Raw genomic sequence first — 19,975 nt, 5'->3', positions numbered from 1 at the left:
GCTCTATGTCATCTGCCACAGAGTATATCTTACAAATTTAATCCCTAAATCTCAAAGTTTTAGGCACTTTCCCCCATCAGTCTAAGATTTCTTAAGAGCATGAAGGGTGGCCCATTTCAGATAGGCAAAATAATTTACATTCCTAAAAAAATTATTATCTATTTTGGTTCTAGTTTCTAATATGATGAAGTATGACATATATTAAGATTTATATTCTTGCCAAGTCACATAAGATTAAGTTTTCTGAAGTTACTTTAACAGTATTCCAAACTGCATCATATATATCTGAAGGTATATGTAACTGTTTCAGGACATCTAAATACTAGAGATGGCACTCACAATGCCAAGGCTCTACCTCGAGACAAATTAGATTAAATGGACCACCTTCTCACATGCTCTATACTGTCTCCAAATTTTGTATATGCTTAAACCTACAGATACCTACAAAATAAACTATATGACCCTTAAACTAGTTAGCTTCAATTCCTGGAAAAAAAAAAATCTTTGCTTATAATCAGCTGAGAGATCTTTCTCTAGCTAACGAGAAATTCTACTATTGCTACTTCTAGAAAATAAAAACTCCAATATAAACTATTTCTGAAAAAGTACAACAGAGCACAAACTTTTACCATTCTGATCTGATTCTTTGATTTCAGAATACTTTAAAGAAATCTATAATTTAAAAAAAAAATAAAAAAAGAAATCTATAATTTTAAAGCAAATTTCAGAAGTTAACCACACCTTTGACAACAAAGGCTAGTTTTCCCTTCAAAGAGTAGACTGTACCTCTTTAGAAAAATAATTTTGAAAAAAACCTTTCATTTGTTTTCATATTTATTATTAATTAATGAAGGGGAAAACCAAAGTAAAGAAAGAGTAAAAAAAAAAAAGACAAAAATTAAGGAAGTTATAACATCAAGAACATAAACACAAGGACATTGAGGCAGAATACAGAGTATATACCAAACATACAAAATTGTGAATGGAGATACTGTAAAGATGATTCTTGCATTTGGTAGTAACTAGCTGACTAATAGGGTTCTTTCAAATTCTAAGGATCCATGATGGCACAATTTTTATACTCAAGGACCATTTTTTTATAGTCTAAAAAAATGTACCAGGAATCTCCCTCACATCTTGCAAGATCCATCAATATCTGAAAGCATATTAATACATACACTGAGAAATATCCAATTTTATATTTTAATAGCTTAAGTCAGAGCAAAGATGATCTGGGACCTCCAGGATTATCTAATTTTAAGAAAAGTCTATAACAAGGGCACCTGGGTGACTCAGTCAGTTAAGAGTCTGACTCTTGATTTTGGCTCAGGTCGTGATTTTTTTTTCCTAGATTATTTATTTATTTATTCATGAAAGTCAGAGAGAGAGAGAGAGGCAGAGAGAGAAGCAGGCTCCTTGCAGGAAGCCAGGTGCGGGACTCGATCCCCAGACCCGAGATCGTACCCTGAGCCAAAGGCAGACACCCAACCACTGAGCCACCTAGGTGTTTTAGGTCATGATTTCAGGGTCATAAGATCTAGCTCCACATTGGGCTCTGCAATCAGCACGGAGTCTGCTTGAGATTCTCTCTCTTTTTCCCTCTAGCCCTCCCTCTGCTCATGTTTCCATGCTCTCTCTCTAAATAAAATCTTAAAAAAAAAAAAAATCTATATCAGATCATTATAGCATTTTAATTTCAACAAATATGTAAAGATCAATGCTTCTTTTGACTTTTTTCTTCACTTTTCTTTCCAATGTCAAGTTAAAATAATTCAGATTACTTTCAGTTCCAACTGAGTTTCAGTCAATGCCAAGCACAGTACTGTACAAAGAATTGTTATAATAAAAACTGCTTACTGGACAGATAACAATGGGCCTGATAATCACCTATGTATTACACAAAAAATGTACTCAGTAAATAAAAAAGGAAAAGCAAAAAAAAAAAAAAAAAGTACTCAGTTCATTTCACCTTGACAAAAATGTTTTTCAACTTAATTCTCAATATTTATCATATAACACACAAATATCAAGAGAAAATAACAGAGTGAAAATACTGTAACTCCCTGGACTACCTGCGAGTAAAGAAGATAATACATGTGAGAATTTTTAGTTTCCCACAAGACAATTTCATCTTAGTTGAAGTACAAATATATGTTTATGCATGTTTTCAGTATCCATAGCTAGTAAGTACACTTAAAAGAAAGATTTAAAAAATTAAGAAGAAATAAGTTCTTAAAATATGGTTCAAGAAGGTCAAATGTCTGCAGTTATTTTAAAGGTGACATGTAACATCTAAAAGGGAAGAAATGATAAAATGGAGCACATTCTAAGAAAGTAAATAATGGCACACCAGAACACATTTACTATTCTTAGGAGATAGGATAGAAACTTTCCAAATATTAAAAGTAATGAGGAAATTTGAAAATCACTTAGGAAAATAGTACTGATGGAAAGGCATGTTGTAAAAAGCTTTGATCTATAATGAGATCTGTTTTGAATTTCAGTTCTACTTTTTAGTTCTATGACAATGAAAAATTGTATTAACTATTTTGGAATTCAATTTCCTTCTCTTTAAAAAAAATATTTCTAAGTTTCTTTCACTTTTAAAAATTCTCACTCCAGGAAAATTGTACTAGTCTAAAATTTAAAGAATTTGGTCTCAACTGCAATTCCTTCGACAAGTTGATTACATTTAATTTTCTTCATCTATAAAGTAACTTTCAGACAAATCATCTCAAGTCTTTTCCAGTTTCTTCTGTTTATAAAGAGTCACACTATGAAAACAAAATTCAGAATGGTCCCTTAGAAATAAAAAGCACACAGTACCATTCATTAGCTGGGTATGACTATCCTAGGTAGCAGAGATCTCAGCAAAGCCTAAAAGCAGCTCACAGGAGACATCTGCTGCTGAAACTGGGAAATTAGCATGAGAGTGAGCCCCAGGAAATGCAAAGGCAGAAATGAATGTTAATTGAAGAGCAAAGTGCTGTCAGGTTAAAGGGTAGAAAAACAGTTCATGAAGCTCAACTTCCTATGTAGTAGAATTTACACACTAGGCCACTGATTCATAGGATACAAAATATAAAATCACCAGGAAGAATTAACAACTGACAACAAAGAAACAAAGAGAGGATCATGAATAGGATTGTTTATATAAACCAACAGTTACTAAAAGTATCCTTAGAAAAATATACTTTCCTATCAAAATTATCTAGTTCTCTGATAAGAATTAAAATAAAACAAAAAGCCCCCTCTGGATGGCAATAATACCCACTCCCCTCCCCACAATCTAAACTCTAGAGTTAAACCAGTGAAAGGTTAGGGTCACAGCTTGGCTAATATAATAACCCAAAAATGGACAGGGAGAAAATAAAACTATTGAACTTCTATCTGCTTCCATTTTTCCCCCCAGGAGAATGATTTTTGAAACAGAAAGATAAAAAGTAATGTTGTAAAGACTGATCAAAATGTAAAACAGGTAAGGGGCACCTGGGTGGCAGAGTTAAGGTAATGACTCTTTTCAGGTCAAGTCGTGACTCAGGATGGTGAGATCAAGCCCCAGACTGGACTCTGCACTTGGCACAGAGTCTACTTCAGATTCTCTCTCTGTGCTCCTCCCATTTGTGCTCTCTCTCAAATAAATATTTTTTTAAAATGTAAAATAGGTGAAAAGACTGGCTGCATTAAATGAGTTCAACTCTGTAAGCTAAATGAATCACTTCCTTTAAATAGAAATTGTAGTTCTAATTATGGAACCACTGCTGACAAATTTGAGAAAAAAAAAAAAGAAAATGGCAAAGATACAAAAAGACTCTAAGTGGCTAAATATTCTGATGTTCAAAAAGAGAAAAGAGAGGACTCAAGAAATTAAGTGTGAAGTCTATTCCAGATTTTTTAAAAATACAAAGAATAGCTTAATGCACATAAGTTTTGTCATACCTTAGAAAAAGAATCAATGAGTATCTGACACTTCTATGAATTACTAAAAACAATAACAACTAATCATGTATCCTATTTTGGAGGTACCAGACTAGTAGGTCTATGTAAATATTATGTCTTTAGATTTAGTGAAGGCTCTCTAGCATCTTTGTGAACAAGTTGAACAAATGAGTGTTAGAGGACAACACAATGAAGGAACTTAGCATGCGGCTGAACAACCTTATTCAACAAAACTGGTGTAAGGAGAAACCTAATTAGTATGTTATATGGGTCTGTACTCTGCTGTTTTATTCAGCATATTAATCCACAGAGGAGTAAAGTAGTCTACAGCCTATCTGGATAAGTTTTTGATAAATGGATTAACTTCCTATCTAAAATGTTATGAAGATGTTCCTATAACCAGTTCACGGTGGATGTTCAGTATTTGTTGAATTATGTTATGACCTTTACAACAAAGGTTCACTCCCAGGAACCTGGGAGAAAATCTATTCCAGAGATTAAAAGGGCATGAGTGAGACTCATCTAACTGACTCATCTAACATGTACCTTGAAAACTTTTTTTTTTTGTATAATTTCATCACAAATAAGGTATGATAAGCAGTGTCCAAAGAAGCTAAAAGAAGTACTTTTAATTTGCCTTTGATGGATTTTAATATAAAGTATCTTAGCCAAAAGAAACAATGATTCTTAAGATTAGAGATAAGTAGGTAGAAGAACTGCAAGAAAAGTACTACTGCATCTGCCACCGTTATAGTTGCTCCTACTATCATATGCTTAAATAGCTTAAATAACACTTAGTAGTAGTGCCAGATGCTGTTCTAAGAGCTTTAGATTTTTTTTAAAAGATTTCATTTATTTATTCATGAAAGACACAAAGAGAGGCAGAGACTCAGGCAGAGGGAAAAGCAGCCCCCCCACGGGGAGCCTGAGGCAGGACTCAATCCCAGGATCATGACCTGAGCCAAAGGCAGACACTCAACCACTGAGCCACCCAGGTGCCCCTAAGAGCTTTAGATATTAATTCAGTTACTTATCCAAAAATGCACTTCTTTTAAAAAAAGATTTATTTTGGGGGTGGTTTAGGAAAATAGAGTGAACAAGGGCAGAGGGAGAGGGAGAAACAGGCTCCCTGCTGAGCTGGGAGCCCTGGTTGAGGCTCAATCCCAGGACCCAGGGATCATGACCTGAGTTGAAATTAAGAGTCTGCCATTTAAAAAAAAAAAAAAAAGAGTCTGCCATTTAATCAACTGAGTCATCCAGGCACCACAAAAACACATTTTTTTAAAATTTTTATTTATTTATGATAGTCACACACACAGAGAGAGAGGCAGAGACACAGGCAGAGGGAGAAGCGGGCTCCACACACCGGGAGCCCGACGTGGGATTCGATCCCGGGTCTCCAGGATCACGCCCTGGGCCAAAGGCAGGCGCCAAACTGCTGCGCCACCCAGGGATCCCCAAAAAACACATTTCTTAAATTGGTACTATTATTATATCAATCTTACAGATGAGAAATTGGAAGCTCGAAAAGGCTAATAATAATAAACCCAAAGTCACTCAGTTTGTAAGTGGCAGAGCCTGGATTTAATCCTGGCAGACTGGTTTCAGAGTATGTACTCTTAATAACAGCTATCATATGCCAAGGGCATTTCCAAATCTCAAGTCCAAAAATATTTTCTTAAATCTGTAAATTTTTCACGCTTCTACCTTTTATTCTCATTTTTTTTAATTTTTTTTTTTTTTTTAAATGATAGTCACAGAGAAAGAGAGAGGCAGAGACATAGGCAGAGAGAGAAGCAGGCTCCATGCACCGGGAGCCCGATGTGGGATTCGATCCCAGGTCTCCAGGATCGCGCCCTGGGCCAAAGGCAGGCGCCAAACCGCTGCGCCACCCAGGGATCCCTTTTATTCTCATTTTTTTTTTTTTCCCTTTTATTCTCATTAAAGAGCTTCAACCCTATGTAAGAAACAGCATCCCATCTGAATTACCAATATGTATGGAAAGAGGACTACTAAAGATGCTATTTGGATTTTTTTTTTTTATAATTTTTATTTATTTATTTATTTATTTATGATAGTCACAGAGAGAGAGAGAGAGAGAGAGAGACACAGGCAGAGGGAGAAGCAGGCTCCATGCACCGGGAGCCCGACGTGGGATTCGATCCCGGGTCTCTGGGATCGCGCCCTGGGCCAAAGGCAGGTGCTAAACCGCTGCGCCACCCAGGGATCCCTGCTATTTGGATTTAAAAACTTAAGCAAATACACAGAATGTTATGAAAAAATAAACAGAAATAATAAAGTCATTTTACTACTTTTCAAATAGATTCTTGGATTTTCAAGACACACTTTTTTTTTTTTTTCAGATCAACAGTACTGATCTTATTGTTAAATGGTCTTCACCCTGAACCTAGATGTATTCCTCAGATATTTAGTTTCTGTTTAGTGACTATTAAAAAAAAAGGACTATAAAGAGAACCAGAAATTAGAAATTATTACCTGAACAGAATGAACCCAAGTGATTCTACTGCTGCCCTCCGGACATCGTCATTAACATCACTTACCTAGGAAAAATTTTAAAGGATGATTATATTATACTATGCATTCTATTACTAGAGTTAACTAATGAGAGACTCACATCATTCAAAAGTAAATTAGATCTCATTAATCAGAATGTCTTCCCTTAATTTAGGAAAAACGCATCTGAAATACCTTTTATTTCAAGGCTTAAAAGCCTCTTAAGCTTGGTGAAGTTTAAGATTCAGGACTGCTTCTAAAGATTATTTCAGCTGCACTATAGCTTTTGCAGGCTACACTGAAAATCTAACATTCTTTCAATGTTGTTTTAAAAAAAAGTACATCCTAAATTCAAGCAAAATACAAACATTTACAATTTTTAACATACTACATGCTACATTGATAAAAAAAAAATTAATAATAAATACCGTGGGATGTATCTCTGGGAAGAAAATAATAATTGTTCTAAACTAAACCCTTTCTGCATCAGAGGATGACCTGAAGTTTACCTTCTCCTGGCATCAAGATGGTGGAAACCTACTAAATGTATGTATGTGCAATCTCCACTGTGTTACCATGCAACATTATTGTTCATAAACTCTATCTGGATTTGGAAAACTATAGTGGGAACACCCTATTGGAAAACATGGGCACTGGCTTTCCTGTGCAAGGGATCTCTTGAAATAGAGCATGTCCCCTAGGGGCTATCTGGAAGCTAACTTCACGGGCTGTAAGAAGTGTTTTTTATTGTTCATGAGATTTCCCTATCCTAAGATGGCTGCACACACTCACATGGTCTTAACCCTTACAAATGAGGGTGCCGCTTGGAGTAGGTTTTCAGAAGTTGCCACTGAATGATTTTAAGGATTTCTATTTGTCCTGACATACTGTTACCCTGCTCTACACCTGGTGCTAAGGTTATAGCTGACTGAGAATCTGTCAATTTGAGATCTGTTGAGAATCTGAATCTAAGATCACTCGTGGTGGTCATGCAATGTGGGTGCTGCTGCAACCTAGACATTTAGTGTTCATCTGCAAACTTCCCTTTCCACCTCTATCCAAGAAAAGAGTACTTACAGCAACGTGTAGCAGGCGTCGAATAGCTTTGTTGTTACCCGAGCCACAATAAGCCATGGCTACAGTGTACATCCCAGATCGTCGAAGAATTGGGTCCTAAAAAGAACAATCTACATCAACTGAAAGTTATCATTTCAAACAGTGATTTCTATAGTCTCACTGGCACAGCTGTATCCAGTAGGAGAGGAGTTGGTTTTAGGTAAGAAATGAGAAACTTAAAGAGAACTATTTTGTGGTTGGTAGTTTTCTAAATGAATGTGGAAATACAGACTTTAATACAGGAAGAATTAACTCCTTTTTAATTCCCAATGCTCTAAGCAATGTGTCTGTACTGCTTTACAATCACTAGGATGTTAAGTTCAATACCAACACTCACTACCCTCTACAGTCAACTTCCATTTATTAAACAAAGAAGCTTGCTTCTACTTTTGCATTGTAACTTGCTTATTTAATTATCAGGCACTGAGCATTGAGTGGAACAGATATGGAGTCTGAGAGCTGAGCAAATAATTAGCATCTTTATTACTTAACTATTAACAGTGGTTCTTTGTATCAGACTACAGAGAACAGCATTAGTTACCACTGACTACCCACCATACACAATACCATTGTCAAAATAAAACAAAACAAAACAATGGGGATCCCTGGGTGGCTCAGCAGTTTAGTGCCTGCCTTTGGTTCGGGGCATGATCCTGGAGTCCCAGGATTGAGTCTTGTGTCAGGCTCCCAGCATGGAGCCTGCTTCTCCCCCTGCCTGTGTCTCTGCCCGCGCCCCCCCCCATGTCTATCATGAATAAATAAATAAAATCTTAATAAATAAGCAAAACAAAAGGCATTTAAAAAATCACACTCAAATAAATAAGCATAGAGACTTCACTGGTTTTTGATGAAAAAACAATGAAGTAAACTTCGTATCTTATTAAATGATTACGAAGTGATTCCAAAAATATTTCCAAAAGAAATTAACTTGTAAATTTCTAAAGAACTTTTCTGGATCTCCTCATTTGAAAATTACTCATCTGAAGTCTAATGATTAAATTTAAAATTCTCAAATTAGTCCTGTTCGCCTGGTCTAATCAGTGGTCTCCTTTCCTACATTCCATTAGGCTTTATATATATATATATATATTTTAAAAGATTTTATTTATTATTTAATTTTAATATAATATAATTTTATTTTATTTAATTTATTCATGAGACACAGAGAGGGGGGTGGGGGCAGAGACATAGGCAGAGGGAGAAGCAGGCTCTATGCAAGGAGCCCAATGTGGAACTCAATCCCAGGACTTCGGGATCACTTACTGAGCCAAAGGAAGGCACTCAACCACTGAGCCACCCAGGCGTCTCAGGCTTTATATATCTTGCAAGAAGTTGTTTTATCAGCAAGTGTAGCTAGGCGTTTTGATGGGAACACAGATAATTTCTAATGGACGTGTTTCTGTAAATGTTGGTGATAACCAGGGTGAGAGGGAGATCAGGGAGAAAAAGATAAATAATGTATCATCTCACCTTATCACGGCAGAGAGATTCAATGAGAGCATCAGCTTCCTCCATCCTCCCATACATCACTAATGCAATGCCAACTGCAAGACCACGCAGAATCTTCTCATGCTGAGTTTCCTGTGCATAGCCAACCATATCCTCAATAGCCTGGGCATTTTTAGAGCCCAACATAACCAAACCTAAGGCCAGGCCAGCTGCTTCACCTAGTGAGTAAAAAGTAGAAATTTAAAAATGATGTGTGTAAAGTCAATAAAACCTATCCTATTGGAAGTGGCACTTATTATAATCAACTATTAAAACAACTATGACTTCTAACAGAATTTTTCAAACCACTGGATAAAAAGTATATCCATTGAATTATAGCTATTTTCCTTTTAAATCTTGACAGAATGTACCAATAAATCCTACAGTGATTTCAAAGGAGACATGATGACACTTTTCTATGTTATCACCAAGCAGTACAGATAGCTGAGCCACAATTAGGTCACTCTAATAAATTTCTACTTACGAAAATCAGTTATACAGACAGATACATAGGATATATCATTCTTAAAACCTATGTATCACAAAACCTATTTTTATGAGTTTGACAAATAGGGCAAAATCCACTCCCTGGATTATCTAATAATCAAATCTATCTAATAAGTAACCTATTAGATTTTTAAGAGACTACAAAATATAAATAGAAAATAAATATTAGTTACATTAGTTAATCCTGGTTTATTGTCTTTGGAAAGAATCGTTTACCTGTCACAGCATCATCCTGATAAAGGTTTGTTTTTAGCAAATCATACACGTCTTGGCGTGCAGTCCCCATGGCAGCTAAACCAAGGCCCAGACTGCCACCATGTCGAACGATCTAGGGAAAAAGCATAGGCTCTGCTGATTTGAAACACAGTACTTAAAATTCCAAGCTTTTGGGCAGCCCCGGTGGCTCAGCGGTTTAGCGCCACCTGCAGCCCGGGGTGTGATCCTGAAGACCCTGGATGGAGTCCCACATCAGGCTCCCTGCGTGAAGCCTGCTTCTCCCTCTGCCTGTTTCTCTGCCTCTCTCTCTCTCCTCTCTGTGTATACTCATGAATAAATAAATAAAATCTTTAAAAAAAAATAAATAAATAAATAAATAAAAATAATAAAATTCCAAGCTTTTATTCTAATTTTTAAATTTTATTCTAATTTAAAAATATATTGTGATATTAAACATGCAGAGCAGTTGACCCAGTAAGAATGATCAACATATTTGAGAACTAGACAGCCAGTGATAACCTTAGCACTTTCAGTTTCAAAAGAAACGTACGTGCAGATGCAAAACAACAGTAAGCCAAGAAACGAATGAAAGATAAGAAAGTGGAGATAGAGAGTACAGCTCTCTTTCAATAAGTTTACATGAGAAGGGGAGAATTATAGTAACTAAGAGGAAGAAGCATGGGTCAAAGAAAGATTTTAAGATAAGTGAGACCTAACTATGCTTCTGGGCTGAGGGGAAGGAGGCTGAAGAGAGATGAAAGGGTATCTAATAGAACATGGACATAAAGAAGTGGGAAAAAATGAGGTCAAGGGCAAAAGCTGTTTTTTATTTCAAAAGGGACACTTAGTGGTCATGTGCCATTTTTGAGTGCACAGTCTCCTTTCAAGGTGACAGCACCCCAATCTTGCTTGGAAAATACTCTTCTCCCATTGTTAGTCTTGGTGGGACTGCCATTTAATAAGCACCCACCTTCTCCTACCCAAAGTGTGGGACTGTGACTCAAAACAGACCACTCAGATGGTCTGTTTCTCTGAAATTTTAATCTTTCTACAGTGAAATGACCCAAGGACCAAAAACATTTCAAGTTCATTCATCCTGGCAGGAGGGCTGTAGAGAGATGATTCCATTAGTTTCTGTTATCTAGATCCCTAGAACTGTCCTAGCTCTTAACTCTTACGAGAGCTAGTTTATCAACTTCTCCTTTAATTACATAAGCTACTTCCGGTAAACTCCTTGTTTTAAGTCAATTAGTGGAAGTTTCTAATGCTGGTAACCAAACAGCTTTGTTAAGAAAATTTTTACCCAAGACCATAGGAAATGAGGCAAAGATGTAAATAAATGTACATCATATTTGTAGATGAGAAGCTTATTAACTAAGACAGATCATCCTACCTAGGGCCTCAATATTTTCATTGAAATAGGAGGACAAAGTTGTCTGGCTTACTTAGCTACTCTCCTAATAGCCTTCTAAAAAAGAATCTAAAAAAAAAAAATAAAAAAAATAAAAAAAATAAAAAAGAATCTAACATAAAAGCTGAAGTCTAAAATCCTACTTCAAGGTTCCATAAAATAAGAACAATTTGTTTAATAAATTTTTATGAAAGAATTACATTTAAAAAATTATAAAATATCAAATAACCAGGAATTCCAATTCCTGAGAGTTATGCATTTTTTTGGGACTTAGTTCTTAGTTTCCTATAACAAAATTTGACTAAATGATCACTAAAGTCACTTATAACATTCCAAAACTTTTTGTTTTAAGATTTTATTCATTTATTCATGAGAGACACACAAAGAGAGAGAAGCAGAGACACAGGCTGAGGGAGAAGCAGGCTCCCCGCAAGGAGCCCTATGTGGGACTTGATCCCGGATCCTGGGATCACGCCCTGAGCTGAAGGCAGACACTCAAATGCTGAGCCACCCAGGTGTCCCAACATTCCAAAACTCTTAAGTGTGGAAATATGATATGTATTTTACAAATATATGGTACTTTATTTTGTTTGTCACATAGAAAGTTTAAAAGACTGAGAAGTATAATTTAAGTTTATAAAGAAGGAAGCAAAGTTACTTTAAAAAAATAATTCTGTAAGAAGTTGCTATTTTTAGAATTTCAAAATCCTACAAAATTTCTATTCACTAAAAGAATTTGGCAAATATAATGCTTTCCTGGACTCTTAAGAAACAGAAATTAGTTTTTCATTCAAATACTTACATCATTGCTGGCATTCTTAAGCTGGTTAAGCAAATAGTCTATTATATCACCTCCATGATTGGCATGAATAAGACCTAATGCATAGAGACCTCCACCTTCCTGATAGGCTGATCCTGGAGAAGTGTCCTTGGGAAGATATGTCGCCATTAACTGTAATGCTTCCTTCTCATGACCCTGTAAATTTGAGCCACAACAAAGGTGTAGTAACAGAAAGTCAGAGAAAAAAGATATATTTTCTAGGATTATTATCTTTTCTCTAGAATGCTCACTTTCTAAAAAGAGAAGAAAATAGGTCTCTATCCTAGACAACTTTGTAACTTAAATGACGGAATTTTAAGAGACCCAATCGCATTCTTATTTGAAACAAATGCTTCAGTTTTTTTTCCCGTTTTATAACATTTCCCCAAGTTAGACTTAGACTAACTTAGACTTAGTTTCCTTGGTTAGACTTAGACTATGCAAATAACTTATTTCAATTCATCCTTTGAGAAATGGCTTAGTTTTCATGGGAAAAGGATTTCTACCTTTTATTAAAAACAAATATATATACAAATGTATTTTAATTTCTTATTTACTTCATTCTTTCCTGTAAGGACTCATGTGATTTAACAAAATCTACTCGGAAATGAATTACAGTAACTTTTATTTTTTAACTTCAGAAAATCTGTTTCTGTTCATACTAATTAGTATATATTACCTTATGAATTACACCCAAACTGGCTGTAGCTGTAAATTTTGCCCAGTTAGTGGCTCTGGCCAACCATTCCAAATTATCTCTGTAAGAAAAGAAAATTCAACAGTACTACTGAAATGCATTCCACAAAGCTTTTTATAACACTGAAGTCAAAGCATTAAGATTTTACTTTGAACTATTACAAATCACTTTACTTTACAGAGCTCGAGTTACTACTGATTCTCTTTACCTCATAAGTTCTTAGTATTTTGAAGATTTTTAAAAATGCATGATACATGATTTCATTATGAACAAAAGCAGAATTATATTAATATATTTTATGTAAAAGCCTAAATTCAAGCCAATTAATAAAGGGAATTAATTTTACCTTAAAACAAGCAGGCTTATGCAATAAAAAACGTATAGGGGAGCCTGTGTGGCTCAGTCAGTTGAGTGTCCAGCTTTTGATTTTGGCTCTCAGGTCATGATCTCAGGGTTGTGGGATTGAGCTCCCATATTGGGGTCCATGCTCAGTGGGGAGTCTACTTGGGATTCTCTCTCTCTCCCTCTGCACCCTCTGCCCCTTGCACTTTCATTCTCTCTCTCTCTAAAATAATAAGTAAATACATCTTTGAAAAACAAAATGTATAAGGTAACAAAATAGAATTTAAAATTCAGGATTAGCAGGCAAGGGAAGCTCTCCATGTCCATGTAACAATGTCAACAGAGTCCCTATTAAAGATGATTTTAAATCAAAGTGGTAACCTTCAAGTGTATTTACCGAAGAAATTGGTCACTGGTAGTCCCACAGTGCATAAAAGAGTTTGCTATAACAGTTGCTGTATGACATACAGAATTCCGTACTGCATCCTGCAAAAACAAACCAATTTTTATCACTGACAAAGTGTTTATATATATGCAAGGTTACATGCAGACACACAATCAGAGGCCCTGTTTTGTGGTGAAAATATTAATAAACTGAACTGCTATTTAAACCATGAATCTTGGATATTTCTTTACAAAAAATTAAACAGGTAGTTTATAAAACTAAGCAAGACAGTTTATATGTGGTCTTAACTTGACATCAGTAGATTTTAGGCAGGAATTTAGGTAGTAGATTTCCTATTTGGGATTTCTTTCTTTCTTTTTTTTTTGGGGGGGGGGGGGTTCTGAATAGTTTCATTTGCTATTTCCTTTCAGCATCTTGTCTACAATCTCCAAGGTGTTAGGGTAACCTGAAGAGCAGCACTGCACCTCTTCTCACTCTGCACCTCTGGCAGTCACCAAAGTGATCTTATTTTTAATGAAACTATATTATAAAGATCAGCTTCAAATAACTATTATAAATAAAAATTATGTAATTCTGTGTCTATTTGTCATTTGTAATTATTAGAAGTTTGAGAAGTACATGTGTCAGTCAAACAACTATGTAGTAATGAAATAATATACAGTTCTGGAATGCCTTGGTGGCTCAGCAGTTGAGCATCTGCCTCTGGCTCGAGGCGTGATCCTGGAGTCTCAGGATCGAGTCCCACATTGGGCTCCCTGCATGGAGCCTGCTTCTCCCTCTGCCTATGTCTCTGCCTCTCTCTGTGTGTCTCGCATGAATAAATAAATAAAATCTTAAAAAAAAAAAGAATATATAGTTCTAAAAGAAGAATAAATGACTTTGACACAGGGTACTGGGTAGTTAAGACAAAAAAGTGAAGATTTTTCATATTATAAATTTTTTCATAATAAAAATTTTTTTGAACCAAATGAGTATATTACCTAGTAAAAGATCAAAATTAATACTAGGAATTAGGATCAATATCTCAACAAAGGTTACATAATATCAAGGTAGAAACTGCTGCACTCACAGAGTTTATAGTTCATTGGGAAAAAAGACACATAAACTGTATTAATGTTCTGATCCGTGCCATTTGTCCAAGTGCTACATATATATATTAAAATAAAAAGTTAACTAAAAAAAAAAAAAGAAAAATACCACTAAACCTCCCAGCGAAGGTAAACACAAAAACAGGAGCTCAATCGCTATTAATTCTTTCTTCTCAACAAGTTCAAGGGTTTTCTCTCTTTTTTATTTTTTTAAGAACTTATTTTCTTAATCAAAATAAAATACAACAAAGTAGTCAATAAGAAATAAGTATACATATTAATATTCAACAAAGAAATAAATACAAAAGAAAGCCTCCATTAGAGATGAATTTCCTACCTTTGTGTTTTTTAGAATCATGAGATCTGTGTTATTGTTTCGTATTAAAAACTGTAGATGTAACTCAATAGCCATTTCACCACTTAAAATTTTAATCATTTTCAAAGTCTGGTCCTTGGGCTCTGGACTCTGCCAAAACAAACAAGAATGAAAATTCATATATTATTGAAAATCACTAAGCCAACTCTATTTAAACATTTCTAGATCAGTGAAATTCATAGTCCATATACACAATAAAATTTGTATTTTAATAGTAGGATCTAGAAAATTCATATATCATTTATTTGAGAGAAAGAATCATTTCTTTAAAAGCTACTATCAAGATACTCCAGTTTCATGAAAGAATGCAATTCATTCTGAACAAGCTTCCAATATAAAATATTTTAATATTTAAAAAGAAAACCCAAAATGTAAAAGAATAACTGATTACTGATGATCTGCAAGGAAAGCTTTTATACAGAACCAATTCATACTTAAGGTGAAAAACTCCCTACTCAAACTAGAAAATCAAAATCACACTTCATCAACACATATATATGATTTCATAAAGTACCAAGTCATCCAGGTAAAGACAGCTGAAGTTTATATACCTGAGTATATCAAAAGTCAAAATTCTTGGTGGAAGAAACATTTACATCCAACAATCTACTGTTCAAATACTTACTCCATTTCTTCCATACACCATAAATATTAAAAACAACAAAGACAACTAAAGTGCACCCTTCTATGATAACTCGCCATTTATTTGTTAGAGGCCATACTTTTTTCCCACCTAGCAACAAGCAAAACAGTTATTCTAGACAGAGTTTAATCTTTTGTAAGCATCTAAGGATTTGATTTTTTTTTAAGATTTATTTATTTATTTATTCATGAGAGAGAGAGATAGAAAGAAAGAAAGGCAGAGACACAGGCAGAGGGAGAAGCAGGTTCCATGCTGGGAGCCCGAGGCGGGGACTTGATCCCGGGACTCCAGGATTGCGCCCCGGGCCAAAGACAGGCGCTAAACTGCTGAGCCACCCAGGGATCTCCGGATTTGATTTTTTTTAAGTTAAGTGCTTTCTAGGGTCAGTCCTTAAAATTTTACTTTACAGATCTATTTTTATAAAATGATTTTGCTATTAAACTTAATATTAAACCTCCATAAAGGCAGATATATAACATATTAAAATAACTTACAATATATACTGTGGGAATATATGTTAAATGGTAACCTCAACTTCAAAAAACATACTTACCACTTCTGGTGTCTTTCCTACAAGTACGCTACCTGTCTTTTCTTCTGTTTCCATTGACTCACTAAAATGAAGAGAACCAACAATTATTAATCTGATAAATCTTTTCTAAATAGTATGTATAGGTAACTTGTTACCAAATTGAAGGTGTGAATCATGTTCAAATTAAGTATTTTGCAAGGAAAAAATATTTAATTACTTAAGTATTTCCCTTAAGAAACACAAGATTCTATAAGATGGAGAAAGCCCAGGGATTTAATTTCTTCCAAATAAATTCATAAAAACACACAAAGCAACTAACCAGGTTAGGATGGACAACAAATACAACAAAACCAGATGACAAAGCATCCCTCAAACTCCCAAAACAGGTAGAAATACACCATCAGCAGCTACAAAATGCTAGTTTAAGTGAAGCAGTTGGGACCCCAACAGCTCTTAAAACCAACCAGTCAATGCTTCCTTCTAGGTCAAAGCACTCTACTGAGAAGAAAATGCTGGGCACAGAATACAAATTAACATGGCAGAAACAAAGGAAAAAGGAAGCCCAAATAAAAGTGAGAATGTAAACAGTTAGGCAATCTCAGATCATAAGACACCATTTTGTTTAAAACTCCGTAACATAATAGCCTTCTTGCAAAAAGTCAGGAAAACAACTTTCAGTAAACATAAGCTATAGACAAGGAGCAAAGTAAAATCCCATACAGTATTAGAAAAGAAAAATTATGGGGCATTGGAGCGGCTCAGTCTGTTAAGCTTGTGGTTTCAGCTCAGGTCATGATCTCAGTGTTGTGAGATCAAGCCTGCCCTGGGTTCTGCACTGAGCATGGAGCCTGCTTAGGATTCTTTCTCCCTCTCCCTCTGCCCCTCCCTCACAACCCCCCTATCCCCCCACCCTGCTCTCTTAAAAAAAATTTATTTCAAAAGAAGTAAAAAAAAAAAAAAAAAAAAAGAAAGAAAGAAAAGAAAAGAAAATTATACAGAATATAAAAGAATAAAACATATCAGAATTAGAAAACTCAGAAATGAAATAAAACTAGGGGAAAATTAGAAATGAAGAAAAATAATTTCAGAACATTAACTGAGATAGTACATAAAAGCAAATAAACACAACACAAATAAAGGAGAAAGTAAGAAAGAAAAAAATTAAATTAACAAATAAACCAAATGCTACTCCCCTAAGATCAGCAATGAAGGATGTTCACTCTTAGGTCTGCCCAATAACACTGAAAATCCTAGCCAATGCAGAAAAACAAGAGGGGGAAAAAGGTATGAAAATTATAAAGGAAGAAGTAAAACTGTTTCCATTCAGATGACATTTTCTATGTAGAAAATTCTATAAAAAGATCTATAAAAAAATTTACTAGACCTAATAAGTGATTTTTAGAAATTGAAATTTAACATACCACTTAGCAATAGCATCAAAAAAACATACTTAAGAATGAATTTAAGAAAAAAATGTGTAAAATCTCTGAACTAAAATCTACAGAATGCTGCTGAGAAATATTAAAGAAAATCTAAATAGGGCAGCCCGGGTGGCTCAGCAGTTTAGCGCTGCCTTCAGCCTAGGGTGTGATCCTGGAGACCCAGGACCAAGTCCCATGTTGGGCTCCCAGCATGGAGCCTGCCTCTCCATCTGCCTGTGTCTCTGCCTCTCTCTCTCTCTCTCTCTCTCTCATGAATAAATAAAATCTTAAAAAAAAAAAAAGAAATCTAAATAAATGAAGAACAATAGTATGCTTATGGATTATAAAATCAATAGTTAGAGGATTTTAATTTGCCCCAAATTGAAGAGATTCAATACAATTACAATGAGAATACCCCAGAGTTGTAAGAAATGGAAGAGACCCAAAACTTGGCAGTGAGAGGGAGAAAAAAGGGAGATTGTAACTACAGGACTTCCACTAACTTAAGCTTTAGTAATAAAGATACTGTGGTACTGGTATAAGGAAAGATGAATAGATAAATGGAAAAGAATAGAGAAATCTATCAATATTATCGCATGTCAAAAGCTCCAAAGAAATTCAAAAGGGAAAGCAGTCTTTTAAACAAATGGCAATGGGATGCCTAGGTGGCTCAGCGGTTGAGCGGCTGCCTTTGGCTCAGGGCGTGCTCCCAAGTCCTGGGGTCCAGTCCCACATGGGGCTCCCTGCACGAAGCCTGCTTCTCTCCCTTTGCCTGTGTCTCTCTCTCTCTCTCTCTGTGTCTCTCATGAATAAATAAATAAAATCTTTTAAAAATAATAAACAAATGGTAATGAAACTGCTAGACATCCATGCATCTAAACAAACTCTACTCCTACCTCACACCACATATGAAGGGTTAAGCTGAGTTCTACCACAGACCTAAACACAAAACTAAAACTATATAGCTTACAGAAAAAAGTGTAGCAGAATATCTTTACAATTATGAAGTTGGCAAAGAATTTCTTAGATTGGGATAACAAAATGGAAAATTGGATTATCAAAAATAAAAACTTCTGTTCATCAAAAAATACCAATAAAATGAAAAGATAAGCCAAAGACTAGAGGAATATATTCATAACAATATATCTGACAAATTACTTGTATTAAAATTACAGCAAAACATCACTTTTTACCACTTGAATGAGTAATATTAAAGAGATAACATCTACTGTTGGCAAACAAACAAATGGAATGCTAATACATTGTTGCTGGGAGGGTAAAATGGGCAACCATGATGAATATAGTTTGGCAGATTCTTACCAAGTTAAATATATACCTTGTGACCCAGCTATTCTAATCCTACATATTTACCCAAAAGAAAACATTTGTCCACAAAAAGACTTATACAGGAATGTTCCTAATAGTCATGTTCTGAAACAATCCAAATGTCCATCAATGTAAGAATGAATAAACAAACCTGGTATATACAATGAAATGTTGCTCAACACTGAAAAGGAATCAGTTACTGATTCATCCAAAAAACAGATACACATCACAAATGTGTTGAGTGAAAGCAGCAGAAACAAAAGACATGCTATCTGACCCAGTTTTATGAACTTCAGAACTGGCAAAACTACCTATGCTGACAGAAAGCAAACCAGTGTTTGCTTCAGGGGGAATGGGTTGACCTCAAAGGGCACAGGAAAAATTTCTGGGATGATAACAGAGGTGATGGTTATATGGGTGTTTATATTGTCAGAACTCCTTCAACTGTAGCATCAGGATATGTGCATTTTATAATATCTAAAATATTATTCAATTAAAAAGAAATGAAGAGCTGAAAAGAATTCAAAAGGAAGTGAGAAATATAGAAGACTAGGAAAAGAAAATCCAACTTACATTTAACAATAGGTCCCCAAAAAGAAAAATAAGGGAAGAAAACAAATACTAAAAACTAAAATTAAAAAAAAAAAAATTTAATTAAATAAAAAATAAAAACTAAAATTCAAGAAAACCTTACTGAGGCAGGACTATTTCTGGTGTTTTGAGGGCAAGTTAGAAGGCCAGTGAAATCTGAAGACAGAGAGAATCTTAAGCAGGCTCCACACCGAGCAGGAGCCCAACACAGGGCTTGATTTCACAACCAAGATTATTACCTGAGCAGAAATCAAGATTTGGACGCTTAGCCAACTGAGCCACCCAGGCGCTCCATTGCAAAGACACATTTAAATATTTTTAATAAATGGTCTAAATACATAAGAAATTACAAAAAAATAAAATCTAATACTGTATGGGCCTAAGATAAATACATATTTAGTTTTAATAAAAGCACAAAAAGCCGGAAATGTTTCTTACTTTCCAAATATCTAAATTCTAGCACACTTAACCAATCTGAAGTTTTTTTTTTAAGTAGGCCCCATGCTGGGTATGGAGCCCAACACGGGCTTGAACTCATGATT

At 35.0% G+C, this 19,975-nt stretch overlaps 1 protein-coding gene across 1 annotated transcript in view; it reads right to left on the bottom strand.

Annotated features, from left to right (window-relative positions):
- Positions 1 to 19,975, bottom strand: part of PSMD1 (proteasome 26S subunit, non-ATPase 1) — a 93,150-nt gene that overhangs the window by 55,958 nt on the left and 17,217 nt on the right. Inside the window, exons 8-16 of the mRNA XM_025463407.3 lie at positions 16,117 to 16,177; positions 14,882 to 15,010; positions 13,448 to 13,536; positions 12,691 to 12,769; positions 11,994 to 12,167; positions 9,781 to 9,892; positions 9,040 to 9,236; positions 7,531 to 7,626; positions 6,436 to 6,500 (exon numbers count right to left, since the gene is read on the bottom strand). Coding sequence (XP_025319192.1) covers positions 6,436 to 6,500; positions 7,531 to 7,626; positions 9,040 to 9,236; positions 9,781 to 9,892; positions 11,994 to 12,167; positions 12,691 to 12,769; positions 13,448 to 13,536; positions 14,882 to 15,010; positions 16,117 to 16,177 — 1,002 coding nt within the window. The remainder of the gene's footprint in view (positions 1 to 6,435; positions 6,501 to 7,530; positions 7,627 to 9,039; positions 9,237 to 9,780; positions 9,893 to 11,993; positions 12,168 to 12,690; positions 12,770 to 13,447; positions 13,537 to 14,881; positions 15,011 to 16,116; positions 16,178 to 19,975) is intronic.

This window comes from Canis lupus, chromosome 25 (assembly GCF_003254725.2).
Source record: "Canis lupus dingo isolate Sandy chromosome 25, ASM325472v2, whole genome shotgun sequence".
Taxonomy (NCBI): domain Eukaryota; kingdom Metazoa; phylum Chordata; class Mammalia; order Carnivora; family Canidae; genus Canis; species Canis lupus.
The sequence above is the reverse complement of the archived record's forward strand: the minus strand, read 5'-3'. Positions and strand labels throughout refer to the sequence as shown.